The sequence below is a fragment of the Hermetia illucens genome, chromosome 3, assembly GCF_905115235.1.
Source record: "Hermetia illucens chromosome 3, iHerIll2.2.curated.20191125, whole genome shotgun sequence".
NCBI lineage: Eukaryota > Metazoa > Arthropoda > Insecta > Diptera > Stratiomyidae > Hermetia > Hermetia illucens.
This window is the reverse complement of record NC_051851.1, coordinates 35,181,521-35,194,646: the sequence shown is the minus strand read 5'-3', so window position 1 is coordinate 35,194,646 and position 13,126 is coordinate 35,181,521. Positions and strand designations below refer to the sequence as shown.

Sequence of the window (13,126 nt, the reverse complement as noted above, 5' to 3'; positions counted from 1 at the left end):
TCACATTTAATGCTGTGCAAATAATAAGCTCACAACAGCCAGACAAAAACACAAGATGAACACAGACCCTCATGACTAGTGGGATTCGAGCCTAGAACAGCGTGATTGAGAGGCTGATGCTGTACTCCCTCAACCATCGTGCAGACGCTTATGTTTTGAGGGCCGCAATTTGCACTGAAAAGATCATCGCAAATAAGCACGTTTATGTTGAAGGAATAATTTTGCCGGAAACAATGGCATTTACTACATAAAATGAAATGTGTACAGTGGGGAACAGAAAGATAGTGCACCTGAAAATTTCTCATTATTTCTTAAGGGGGCTTTTCATAGTCAGGATTTATACAAGTCACTATTAAAAAGAAGACAGTGCATTTTTCAGAGGAGTTGTATTTGTGATACGACGTTTTTCCAGATACTTTTTGAGATTGCTCGACCATCAAATATTCGCAAACATATTTTAAAACTTTGAAGTGGTTTATCTCGAAAACGTGTTTTTCGAAACTTTTCCTCATTTTTTTCAGGAGCTACTGGAATAATTTTAAAAACTTTTTGTTTTTAAAATGGTTGCAACGCTCATGGTTATGGGGCGAGAGTTGTTGACATTAAGTCTCTTTTTCGATGTTTTAGTTTAAAAGGTGATGACGATTTTGAAATTAAATTTGAAATCTACTTTTCAACTGATCTCTTAGTTCCAGTTCATATTATAACTAAATGTATTCTAAGCAAAACTGCATCTACACTTTTTTCTTCGAGTCTACGGTTTGTTCAAAAGAGCAGAAGAAAATGGGTCAAGTCTCGAAAAAAGGGATATTTCGAAGTCAAATATAACACGGTAAATAACAACAACAGGAGATTCACTTTTTTATTTTGATTTCACTCTTTATCTTCAAAGTAAGAAAAAGCAAATCAATCAACCACAATTTTAAAAACACTACTAATTGCGCCCTGAGTGTGAAAATTACCCTTAAACTACTGGATGTAGGTGAGTAAGATTTTCCAATTTCAGGAACTCACAGCGTGAATATAAAAGGCTCGTTAGGTGTTCGAAACGAGACTCCTTCAGAGCAAACTGCGAGGAATTGGAAGGCGAAAGAGAGACTTCACGGCTGTGCAGAGTCCTTAAAAGGGATGAGTCGGCTAAGTTGGACTTTCTTAGAAAACCCAACGGTACTTTCACGAGCTCCAAACTGGGTTCAATACAGACCCTCCTGAAAGCACACCACCCGGGAGAACGGGTAAAAGAAATGGCAAGGGAAGAGTTGACGGTTCTTGCAAGTCCTTCTACAAGCAAGTGCTGCAAGGGGAACTGGAACACTGCGAAAACGATTGTTACCCATGAAAAGGTAAGAGCTGCCATACTGTCTCTTGAACATTTCAAAGCACCTGGCATGGATGGCATCTATCCGGCAATGCTAAAGGATGGTATGGAGCACATAGAACAACCTCTAAGAAATCTTGGCAAAACGTTAAGGTAGTCTTCATTCCGAAACCTGGGAAAGATGACTATTCTGATCCAAAGAACTTCAGACAGATCAGCTTGACTTCATTCTTGCTGAAAGGTTTGGAGAGATTGGTGCCACATTCGTGAAAACGCAGCCACATGAAAACCAACATGCTTACCAGCGTGGAAAGTCCTGTGAGTCTGCTCTTCATTCTTTGGTTACAAAGATAGAGGATGTAACTTTGAATGGTGAGTGGTATTCGTGGACATTGAAGGGGCTTTTGACTGTTCGCCTTTTTTGTGATGCCGCCAGAGCTTATGGTGTAGATGATACTTTAATTAAGTGACTCCATGCTATGCTAACGCAGAGATTGCTGTGCGCTGAGGTGGGTGTCGATCGCTAGGAGGTGTGCTTTCGCCACTTCTGTGGAGTATGCTGATCGACTCACTACTATGCAAAATTTGCCAATACACGCTCAAGCTTATGCTGATGACGTGGCTATGCTTGCTGTTGATCGGGATCTTGGAACGGTGTATAGAAAAATACAACATGCCGTTGATTTGCTAGACAGTTGGTGCCTCAGGCATGGCCTTTCAGTTAATCCAAATAAAACCACAATGGTAATATTCACAAAAAAGAGAAAGCTGGATGGACTTTGTCTCCCGGAAATGAGAGGTACTACTCTTCAACTCTCCGAAGAATTGAAATATCTGGAAGTCACTCTAGATAAAAAACTTCTTTGGAACAAACATATAGAGGTAAAGATGAAACGAACTCTCACAGCTTATGGGCTGTGCAGACGGACCTTTGCCTCGACATGGGGACTCAGGCCTCAGGTGGTAATGTGAATATACGTTGCTATCATTAGGCCGATGTTCGTTTATGCATCCGTAGTGTAGTGGGTTAAGGTGAGACAAAAATGTTTTCATCGCACCGCAAAAACCTCTGTGTCTAGGTATCGCTGGTGCCATGAGCACGTCATCGGCGCAGCTCTAAACGCACTACTCAATTTGCAGCCCCTGGATATATTTATTCAAAGCACTGCAACGTGTCCCTCCTCTAATAAGGAAGCGTAATCCACGGAGCATTTCCTATGTGAATGCTCCACCTATGGACGCATTAGGCATTAAAAGTAAATAGACAAGTAAAATATCTATTTCTACCTGGAAGCAATTATGTTTTCCCAAAAATTCAACCTTTAGGTCGACTCTTATAATTTTTAGTTGCGAGAATAAGATTGCCTCGGTTGGGAAGGAATTTATGGAAAATATATTAAAAAGTTATATAAAAGCTTTCCTAAAAATGTATGATGTTAAAAATAGGAGGAAGTTCAACAAAGAATTGGTGTAGAAATAAAGATAAAATTACCTTATATTTAGTTTATAATTGATTATTTTTTCTAGATGTGTCTTCTTTTTATAGTAAGTAAAAATCATAAAATTTCGGTTGAAAAGTTTAACTTTTGAGAAAAACCAGATAGAAATTTGTATACCTGCCCACTTTGAAGAACAGTTTACTGAAACTTAAGAACTAATAAGAATTTTTTAGGCATACTATCTTTTTGTCGCACACTGTAGATCATGTCGGTACATTGGACAATTATTTTTGGGATTTTAAGAGTATGATGGTTTAATTTTTCATTTAATTAGTGTCGTAACTCCTGAAAGAACCGAAACAAAGAACTCATTTTGTTATTTTACAAAATACGGTAAAATGTTTGGTTGGTCACGCAAGATATTCGGGTTTAAATCCAATTGAAAATGTTTCTTTGAAGTTCATAGGGCTGGGGAAGTTAACATTGACACTTAGAAAAGATATATATTATACTTTACGGCACCAGAATTTATTAGATAGTCTATTTAATAGGCCGCTTCAGAATATATGTGAATAAAAATAATGCATGAGGATGGACGATTCCGTAGCCTACACAATGACGAAATCTATGAGCGATACCATGACCGTCCGGTTGTGGATAAAATCCGGCTCAATAGGTTACGGTGGGCGGGTCACTTAATCCGTATGGATGAAGATGATCCCGCCCGGAAAGTCTATAAGGGCAATATCTATGGTAGGAAAAGAAGACGAGGCAGGCCCTGCCTAAGATGGAGCGATGGCGTGGGCCAGGACGCCAACCAGCTTTTAGGGATATCGAATTGGTGGACCTCGGCGCAAAACCGGGATGTCTGGAGTTCCTTATTAAGGCAGGCCTAGACCGGATACCGGTTGTTGCGCCGTTGATGATGATGAAAAATAATGCGTACAATTATTAAATGTTTTCAGTTATTACTCGTTAGAATTCGCTAATATAAAACCTTTTTATGTTTTTAAAGGTAACTATACTTTCCAGAAAAACTAAATTCCAACTTTGAATAGTAACACTTGGCCGCGTTTGAGAAGAATCCTCCGAAGAATTTTTGGCCCCCTACATGAGGATGGACGATTCCATAGCCTACATAACGACGAAATCTATGAGCGATACCATGACCGTCAGGTTGTGGATAAAATACGGCTCAATACCAAGACCGTCAGGTTGTGGATAAAATACGGCTCAATAGGTTACGGTGGGCGGGTCACTTAATCCGTATGGATGAGGAAAGTCGGAAGGGAAAGTCTATAAGGGCAATATCTATGTTAGAAAAAGAAGACGAGGCAGACCCTGCCTAAGATGGAATGATGACGTAAGTCAGAACGCCAGACAGCTTTTAGGGATATCGAATTGGTGGACCTCGGCGCAAAATCGGATACTGGTTGTTGCTCCGTTGATGATGATGATAGTCTGGCTATTATACATATATGCGGGTAGTTTGCTGTAATTTTTTCGTAGTTTTATCCGAAGTTTTAGCTTGTACGAATTTGGAATTGATTTTTGAATTATTATTATTGTTATTAAGGGGCAGACACGGTGTATTTATTTATCGCATATATCGAAAATTTCAGGAACCAGACGTTGCCTTTTCTGCGGATTCGCAATCCTATATATAACTTGCGGAATGAAAATCTCATTGGCTTTTGAAAATCTAGTAGTCCGATGTTTTCCAAAGGAATTGTATGCCAACTGGATCTATAAATTATCCAAAAAATTAATACGATTCAACAGTTCGGTGCTATAAGAATATTAAATAGGATAATTATATTTAGAAAATATCGGAAATGCACTTTATAAATTTCCCACCATGTAACGCTCTTTCCAATGAGCTATCCGCCATTTTTCACTCGTTTCCTATGCGCGTGTACAACGCGACCTCCAATAATGCTTCAGTTTGGCAGCACTCGAACGTGCTATCGCTGTCTCTGCTTTTCTCTCGTCTTCCGTGGTTTTCCTTCCACTCACTGCACACTTTTGACGTTTATTGTTTTTAAGTAAGTTTTGCGATGTCGGACTTGAGTGGTATTATCTGCTGAAAAACAGGCGATTGGCGTCCCGAATATAGCGGTATTTATTTGCAGAACGTTTAGAGTCGGATAGTTCGACGCAGTCGCCGACGATGCTCCGCAAATCCGAGTTAAGTGATCCGGTTAGAGTTGGAATGCTGCGTCCATCATTGTTCAAGACACAAGTCGTCGGCTCGGCAGGCTCATCGAGCGGCGGCAGCAGTGGCGATGACTTAACGAAACCATCGAGTACGGCGGATCCTGGCAATATATTCCTGAAGGTTTTCGACGAGGAAGATGGCAACGAAAGCAAGCGGGAGGCCACCGCCGAGGAAAAGAAAGAGGTAAGCCACTTGTGTGCATGGAACCGGAGACAGGCTTCCAACTGGATTTGGAGTAAGGTTATTTTTGATATGGCGGGAAATGGAAGTCCAATCGTTTCTTATTATATTTATGTGAATACTTATTAGGTTCCAATGGTTTTGTTGAGCGTACATTCTCAAGCGTTCGGGCAGAGATGCCAACAAGTAGGCAGGGCTAGTAATATTCCCCCTTAAAGTGTTGATGCATCGTTCCAAATGCCAATTGATTGATATTTTCGCAATGCAAGATACCATAGTCACTAAATTTGGATAAAATCAATCATTTCGTTACATATTTGAAATGCGAAACTCGATTCCACATAACCCAGTGTTTGGAATGATCCTCCGTCCTTTTAGCAAAATTTGTTAGTACGTGGCATTGTTGCTTTCGAACCGTCGACATCATATGCACCTTTGCATCGAAAAGAGTATAATCCTGCTTATGTGAAATTTTCTTTTTATTGCTTAATTTTATTGAACACCTGCTGTTATCACCAACAAGGTTTTCGCATCATTTCAGTTGCTATCGAGCCTGGCAGACAATAATATTCTTGTAGTTAACACCAGGTCTAATCCGTGTATATATGAAGAGATTTTGGAGGCCTACTCCGAGTTGCATGGATTGCATTCTAGTTCTTGTTTATGCCAAGGCTGGGGGTAGATGTTTTAATTAACTTCTTTCCGATTCCCTGCTTCCAATCATATATGCTTGCATTTAGTTTTCTTTCAGTTAGAAAGTCAAAAAGTGAGACTAAATTTTCCTAGAATGGCGGGGAAGATATCCAAATTTCGAACACCACGTCGTCTTTTTTTGGCGTTTTGGTTTTAGATACAGGAAGTAGTTTTTTTCCTCCCAAATTTTACCTCTAAGGTGCTTCACTCGTTGGCATCGATGCCAACCGATGCCGATGCCGATGCTTAAATCTCCGTCAAGGGTACCCGTATCGTCATCATCGGTCTAGGCCTGCCTTAATAAGCAACTCCAGACATCCTCGTTTTGCGCCGAGGTCCACCAATTCGATATACCTAAAAGCTGTCTGGCGTTCTGACCTACGCCATCGCTCCATCTCAGGCTTGACTGAGTAAGATTCACGTGGTTGAATCAGTTGCAATCAACGAATAGTTTTTATCCGTGACAATACTAGTACCTCCCCACATACTCAAGGAGGGCGATCAAACTTGAGTCTGCAAGGGACTCATCTGAAGTGACTCTTGACATGAAACCTCACCGTAGCAGACCAGTTGTATTGGCAAATCCACACTCTCATACAGTTTGATTTACTGATTCTGGGGAGGACTTTTTATTACATGTGATCGACCCTTTTAGGGGTAAATTTTGTTTAGGAATTGAGGGAGTCTTAAGTCCGCTACCCACTAGATGCCGGATCGGAATTTTTCCTTAGAATTTTAGACCTTTCCCATAAAGTGGAAGATGGGGGTGATCGTTAAGATTTCAAGGAAGGGCACTCGTTTTTTAAAATAATCCTCGAACACATCGAAGAACATCTCGAAAATTCGATCGACAGAGAGCAGGCTGGTTTTCGCTCCAAATCCCCCTGCATTGACAACACCATACGGATCATCCGAAAACTTGCAAAAACTGCGCAAAATTTGATGTGCTTGGGAGTAAAATTTCAGAGGAATTTTAGGTCTATCGTGGAGTTCGTCAGAATTGCATCTTGTCACCTATCTTATTTCCTCTTGGTATCGGTAACGTTTTTCGTTCTTGAGCAGGGCATGTCGCATTTCAGGTAAGCGTGAGCGATGGTGCGTATGTGTGATTGAGAAGGTTATAGGTTATTCGCTTGATAACCTTGTCTTATGTTTTCAGAAGGCATGAAGTTCTACAGGATGGTGACTTATTTATCGGCTTACCTGGCTTCAGGGCCAGCATAGATTTTGCAATTTCCCCTCTGCGAAGAAAACCTCGTGCTGTTCCAATAAACGGTTTCGACGCCTTGTAAGGGATTGGGCCAACACCGGAGGCTGCTTGGACTTCGTCTTCGGTTATTGAAGGGATGCCTTCGGCATTTGTTGGCACTGTTCCGAAGGTCGTTCCCACAACTATCTACCGACCCATAAGAGGAGGGAGCTCTGCCTTTTATTGTCGACATTACCGACTTGCAATGCTTTTCACGATGACCAAACGCAAGTTTGGGCGTGTGTTTGTACTTAAGAAGTCGTCTTTCATATTGCGTCGTGGCCTCGGCATTGGCTTCGCTTTCTGGTTTGCAGGTATTTGGGTATTACAGAATTCTACCACAATCTGTCTGTTTTTCTGTCATAAGCACCGGGATGGCCCTCTAAGAGTATATGTTCTAGGAGAATTCCTGGAGGATGTGCTCTCAGCCCGGTTTTTTGTGGTTGGCCCCTTATGGGAGTTTCATGTGGCAGAGCTTCTCCTGGGCTCAAGAGTGAGGTGCGCTGTGCAACTCGGGCGCCGTCCCCCTTAGTTGCGGTAGTGGTGTCAGATAAGTTTCGCATCCTCTGGTACGAATGCCGAGCCTACATTCAGTACAAACTCCCTAGTAGAACCTTCATACTTAACAACACTGGTTGAATATTTGTGACCTAAACAATATAAGTAGAATTCAGAAAGGCCGACTTAATCTATTTAGTGGGACATAAGGCTGACTGTAGAAAAATGCAGCTCGTTGCGGATGGTTTGGATTCGGCATTTGTGTAGACTAAATTCTATTCGAACATCACGGCTGAGCCTAAGATAAGGTGGTTACCAGAGCCAGAGATAAGGTGGTTACCATTTAGCCATCCACATATATCATGTCATGCCCTCTAACATCGTTCAGTAGACATGAAAGCAGTCCCGTGCCATGCAATGCCATGCTGAGATTGGCCCCATAAGTGTCTTATAGATAACTGTTTCGGTGGATGGAAACAGAGCTCTGGATGAGATTAGTTTTTACGGATGATAACGTTTTGGTGACGGTTATCTAAGGAAAGTTATTTACTATAATGATGATAATAATCGTTGGCGCAACAATCCAATTGGGTCAGGGCCTTGAAGTGTGTTAGAGCACTTCATTCACCGTAACGGTACACTACAGGATTAAAGTACTCTATAGAAAGCAATGTGGTCAGCATTGCGTTTGCCCGAGATCATAACCCTGATTTGACTCAGGTACCCATTCACAGCTGAGTCGACTGGTATCCGACGTTAAATCACGATACAAATTCCTCTGCCATCAGTGAGATTTGAACTGCGATCTTTCGTACGCCTTGTGCTCTAGCCACTCCGCTATCCGGACACATTATTTACTATAGGTCAATTTTATTTAAAAAAAAAAGTTTTTTTTTATTATTTTTTGTTTCTTTATGTATTTTTCTAAAAATCTGAAGTGTTTACTTTTTTTTTTCTTTCTAGGACTCCACGAATATTTTAAAAAAGAATTGCCCAAACATGTCGACCGTGGCTGCAACCACCATTCCATTGTCGGATAATTCAAGTTTTGTTTTTGGGCAGAATATTCACGAACGAGTTCTTGGGGTAAGTACATAACTTGACTTTTTGAATTCTTACATCTAATACATGAATTCTCCATATAAATTTCTTTGGGTGTCTTCTTTGTCGGAGTCGTGCTCATATTCCATCCAATTGCTTTTTTTCTTTTGCTACTTACCTAAGCTTAATAGTTCCTGAGATTTGGAAGACTTCAATTCCTACGTTTTCTCTTTGTCCACGAGAAGCTTCCTTCCATTGCCTTCTCTTTTGTAGCATCCTGTAGATCGTACAAAAGACATCTTTGTTGTTTTACGGCGTTTTCTATTACGGGCCTGTTTGATTTTAACAATATTTTATGTTAGATTGGTCTTACATGCGCTCAATCCTGTTTACAATCTTTTCGATGGGCCCTCGCGCAGATAAAAGTCAATAAAAGCATGGCAGATGCGTTTCAGATGGATTAAAGTAAGGAGATGGGCTGACACTGGAAGTCGATTAATTGAAAGTTGCCTGTTAACACAAATGGCACGTTGCTCTATAGGTTGCATATGCGTACGATATATTATCGCGCTATATTTCATATCAGCAAAGGAGATCTTTAAAAACCTAAAACAGCAGAAGAAGTTGGTCTATGCAAACGACGAAAATAACGCCCACTAGCCATTATATAACGGTTGATGAGTACAATTTAGAAAATGTACACAACTTTTACTTAAGTGTATAACTGCTAAAAAATGGAAACGAACTTGACGAAATAAAACGATGAATTCAGCTCGCAAACACAGCCTTCTATTCGCTACCGAGCTGGTTTTAAAAGCAGCTGCATACACAGAAAAGGAAAGCTCCGAGTATACAAAACGATAATAAGATTTGAGTTATGCTACGGAAACATGGACCCTACCACAAAATATAAAAAAAAAATTGGCCAGAAGAGGGCTCTTAGCAGAATAATAAAAGGTAAACGAGAGGATGACCGATGGAGAGGGAGGTCTCCAAATTAACCAAACTACGGAAGTTGTAAGGGGCTGGTTACATTCAATATATGGATGACACTTGGATACTTTAAAATGTATTCGAAAGAACAGAAGGACGAAGACCGGTTGGAAAACTTTTAAAGCCCTGAGCAGATTCTGTTGATTAAGACACATCACTGCTCGGATTTAAAAATTGGAAGACGCGGTCGATGGATCGAGATGATTGGAGAAAGGACATCCTGACGGCCAAGGATCAAAATGGGCTGTAGAGCCTAGACGACGTCGACGAACAAGGCCTCGCTACCCTTTCTATTGAAAAAATGTTTTGAGTAGTATTCATTTTTTTATGCAGTTTTCTGCACTAAATTTTTGATAAGATGTCAATGGTGCAATATTTTAAGGGGATAGTTTTAGATCTCTTTAATTTTTCTCCACTGTCCGTTCATTCATGATAAAGAGAAAGAAGTCCGCGGAGTTTCGATAAAGCTGGCGCCATTTGCCTTCTTCGAGATATATATGAAAGCAGAGCACCTCTCATGCATTTTCTACGCTTTATTAGAAAGTGTTGAGTGGTGTGCCAGGCTGCAGTGTGAACGTAACAATAATTGTAAACCTCTCTAAAACTTTGGAAGTCCATTCATTCAGCAAGAGAGTTTCGGCGCCGAATAATTATGTCCTGTGACGGGCATGTGGACAACTGACTCATCTTCGCAGTGACTTCAATGGTAAAACAACTAAAGAATCCGCTCTATTATGCTAAATGCTACCTGCGGTTGAAATGGTTGGCTCATCGACGAAAGTTGAGAGAAAAGCGCCACAATGGTATGTTATCTGCACACATGGTAACCCGCGGCCGAAAATATTTCTCGATGTGCAAATTGATAGAAAACGATTCACGCTCCGTCTTAGATAGCGTTGGCTTTATACAAGTACACAAAGTCACGACCTCAAAACCGCTGGACTGCACTGCAATTCGTACGGCACGCCCGAGTTTTGCATTAGATTGCATTGGACAAAAGCTGACGAAAGAAAAATTACTTGCATTGCAAGCAGCAATTAAGTATGTTCGACCACCAATCCAGCACTCAGGCGATAATTCTAACTCTACATTATTTTCTTTTTAATATTTTGAAAAGCGAAACCGTTCTTCCAACGCTCGTGCCCTTAGTCGGTGCATTGTGATTCTTCCTTTAGTTGATCAGAAACATCAGTTACAGGAGCTTAGTTACATAAACATTTACAAAGCATTTAGGAAATATCCAAGGACACGCTTCATAAAAGCCCATGAGTTGTCTATCTTTAGATCCTGTCTATTCCGTAACCATCGAAGCGACTGTCTTCAAGATCGGGTCATTTCAAAAGTGTTTCCTGCAGTCGTAACCCAAAAGACCGTCAATTTTCCTCAAATTCTTCATTTGGTTTACTGTCCTGGATTTTTTTTTGTTGTGGCTATTTTAGTGCGTATAACACCGATATTGGTCGTAAGAGATATACCACAAGTGCATTTGGCAAGCATATTCTGCCAGGTCAAAATTTTGCCGGTGCGGTGCTTAGCTCATCCTCAGATTTTTCATTGAAATACAGCATATTTGAAAAATGATTCACAAATAATTTTATCTAGGAAAATATTCAAAAGCCATCATCATCAGCTGATTCTACTGCGGGAGCAAGTGCTGCGCCAAGTTCATCCTCCGATACAGGATTGCTTTTTTCAAGTGCATTAAATAACGTGAATAACGATGGAGCAAAATCTAGTACCCCAAAAGAAACGGACAGCAAGAGTTTGTCAGAAGTTGCTCGTGTCTACGAGGAAAGTCGGGCGCAAAAGCGGAAATACGATGAAGTGGAAACTTTTACCGGCGAAGAAGAGGAAATTAATATTGTAGAAGTGAGTAGAAATGCTTAGATATATTTGTCTGGAAATGTACTCCAATAAAAAATCAACATAAGATAAATCTACGCGAAAGCTCAACTGAATGTTGAATTTATTCACATTTTGCAGTTCAATTGCAAACTCTTTGCATTCATAAATGGTAACTGGGAAGAACGGGGTCGAGGTATGCTGCGATTGAATGATGCTAAGGACAGCAGTTGTTCACGTGTCGTGTTTCGTACCTCTGGAAATTTACGTTTGCTGGTGAATACTAAGGTGAGTCGATTGATTGTTTTGTTACTTTTTCGCTACTTTATAATGAGCATTTGTTTCCTTCCCCAAAGATATGGCCGGAAATGGTATTACAACGACCAAGTCAAAAATCGCTTCGTATCACAGCAATGGATAATATGAACCAAATAAAGATATTTCTCATAATGTCTCGGCCGGACGATATTACCCTCATGCACGATGCCCTCTTGGAACGAATCAATTCATGTAAGAGAAATAGCAATGAGAAAAATGAACAGAATGGTGATTCTAGCAGCTCGAATGGCAATAAAGATTGTGAGGATGAACCGAGTCCGAAAAAACCTACTCTAGTTGATAATTAGATTTTATTTGTGTATCTTCTTTAATAAAAAAAGAATAAAACTTAAGAAGTAATTCAGTAATTTGTATATACAATATATTTGGTATACCTTCGTTGGTGAGTTTGCTTGTTCAGAGGGTAGGGTTGCTCATTTAGCCTTTGTAGATTATGATATTGTCTGGGAATAAATTGTCATGCGAAAATAAATAATATGTTCATCAAAATTCATAACATTTCTAATTGTGCTCTTGTATATAAACGCATACAGAATACATGAGACTGCGCGAAAGAGAATTTTAATAGATAATTCGATGCCATTTCCAGCGTTTGCTCTGAGTGATGAAGGGAATAAGCTGCTCTTGAAATATCAGTATTTATTTAAAATCTTAGTAGCAAAGGAAACGGTGTCTAATTTCTATTTCTCTTGATCGCCAGAAATAGTGGATGAGTGTCCATAATGAATGATTGTCAACTAGAATCTTTTGAATGCTTTCGTTATGGATTACTTGGGGTTAACAACTTTCTCTTTTCGGAAGTGGTTTGCATTGATACATATGAAAATCCCCTCTCTAATATTCATTCTTAACGGTTTAAGAACACCTTACTATAAACCTTTTCATCTTTGAAATTTTTTTAATTCTTTCTTATTTGCAAGTTCCGAATGAAATACAAATCATCATCATCAACGGTGCAAAAACCGGTATTCGGTCTAGGCCTGCCTTAATAAGGAACTCCAGACACCCCGGTTTTGCGCCGAGGTCGCGTCCTGACCTACGCCATCGCTCCATCTCAGGCATGGTCTGCCTCGTCTTGTTTTTCTACCATAGATATTGCGCTTATAGACTTTCCGGGCTGGATCATCCTCATCCATACGGATTAAGTGGCCCACCCACCACAACCTGTTGAGCCGGATTTCATCCAAAACCAGACGGTTATGGTATCGCTCATAGATTTTGTCGTTATGTAGTCTACGGAATCATCCATCGGAATCGTTTGTACGTCTCGGGTCGTTCTTCCCATGATGCCGACATCGTCGGCATAGGCCAGTAGT

At 40.4% G+C, this 13,126-nt stretch overlaps 1 protein-coding gene across 2 annotated transcripts; it reads left to right on the top strand.

Annotated features, from left to right (window-relative positions):
- Positions 1 to 4,655: 4,655 nt before the first annotated feature.
- On the top strand, positions 4,656 to 12,188 carry LOC119652650 (ran-binding protein 3). 2 transcript variants are annotated; one of them, XM_038056899.1, is made up of 6 exons: positions 4,656 to 4,802; positions 4,890 to 5,158; positions 8,559 to 8,681; positions 11,232 to 11,498; positions 11,613 to 11,759; positions 11,828 to 12,188. In XM_038056899.1, exons 2-6 carry the CDS (start codon positions 4,928 to 4,930, stop codon positions 12,095 to 12,097), a joined length of 1,038 nt encoding a protein of 345 aa, XP_037912827.1. In that variant the 5' UTR covers positions 4,656 to 4,802; positions 4,890 to 4,927; the 3' UTR covers positions 12,098 to 12,188. The 2 variants fall into 2 exon arrangements, with proteins under 2 accessions (XP_037912827.1, XP_037912826.1); XM_038056898.1 differs by having other exon boundaries at positions 4,691 to 4,830.
- The last annotated feature ends 938 nt before the right edge of the window (positions 12,189 to 13,126 follow it).

What these genes read in the sequence shown, in the direction of transcription:
- LOC119652650 (XM_038056898.1), top strand. An exon ending in TTCACGAACGAGTTCTTGGG is followed by an intron (nt 8,682 to 11,231) that starts GTAAGTACATAA and finishes AATTTTATCTAG; the next exon opens with GAAAATATTCAAAAGCCATC. An exon ending in AGGAAATTAATATTGTAGAA is followed by an intron (nt 11,499 to 11,612) that starts GTGAGTAGAAAT and finishes CACATTTTGCAG; the next exon opens with TTCAATTGCAAACTCTTTGC.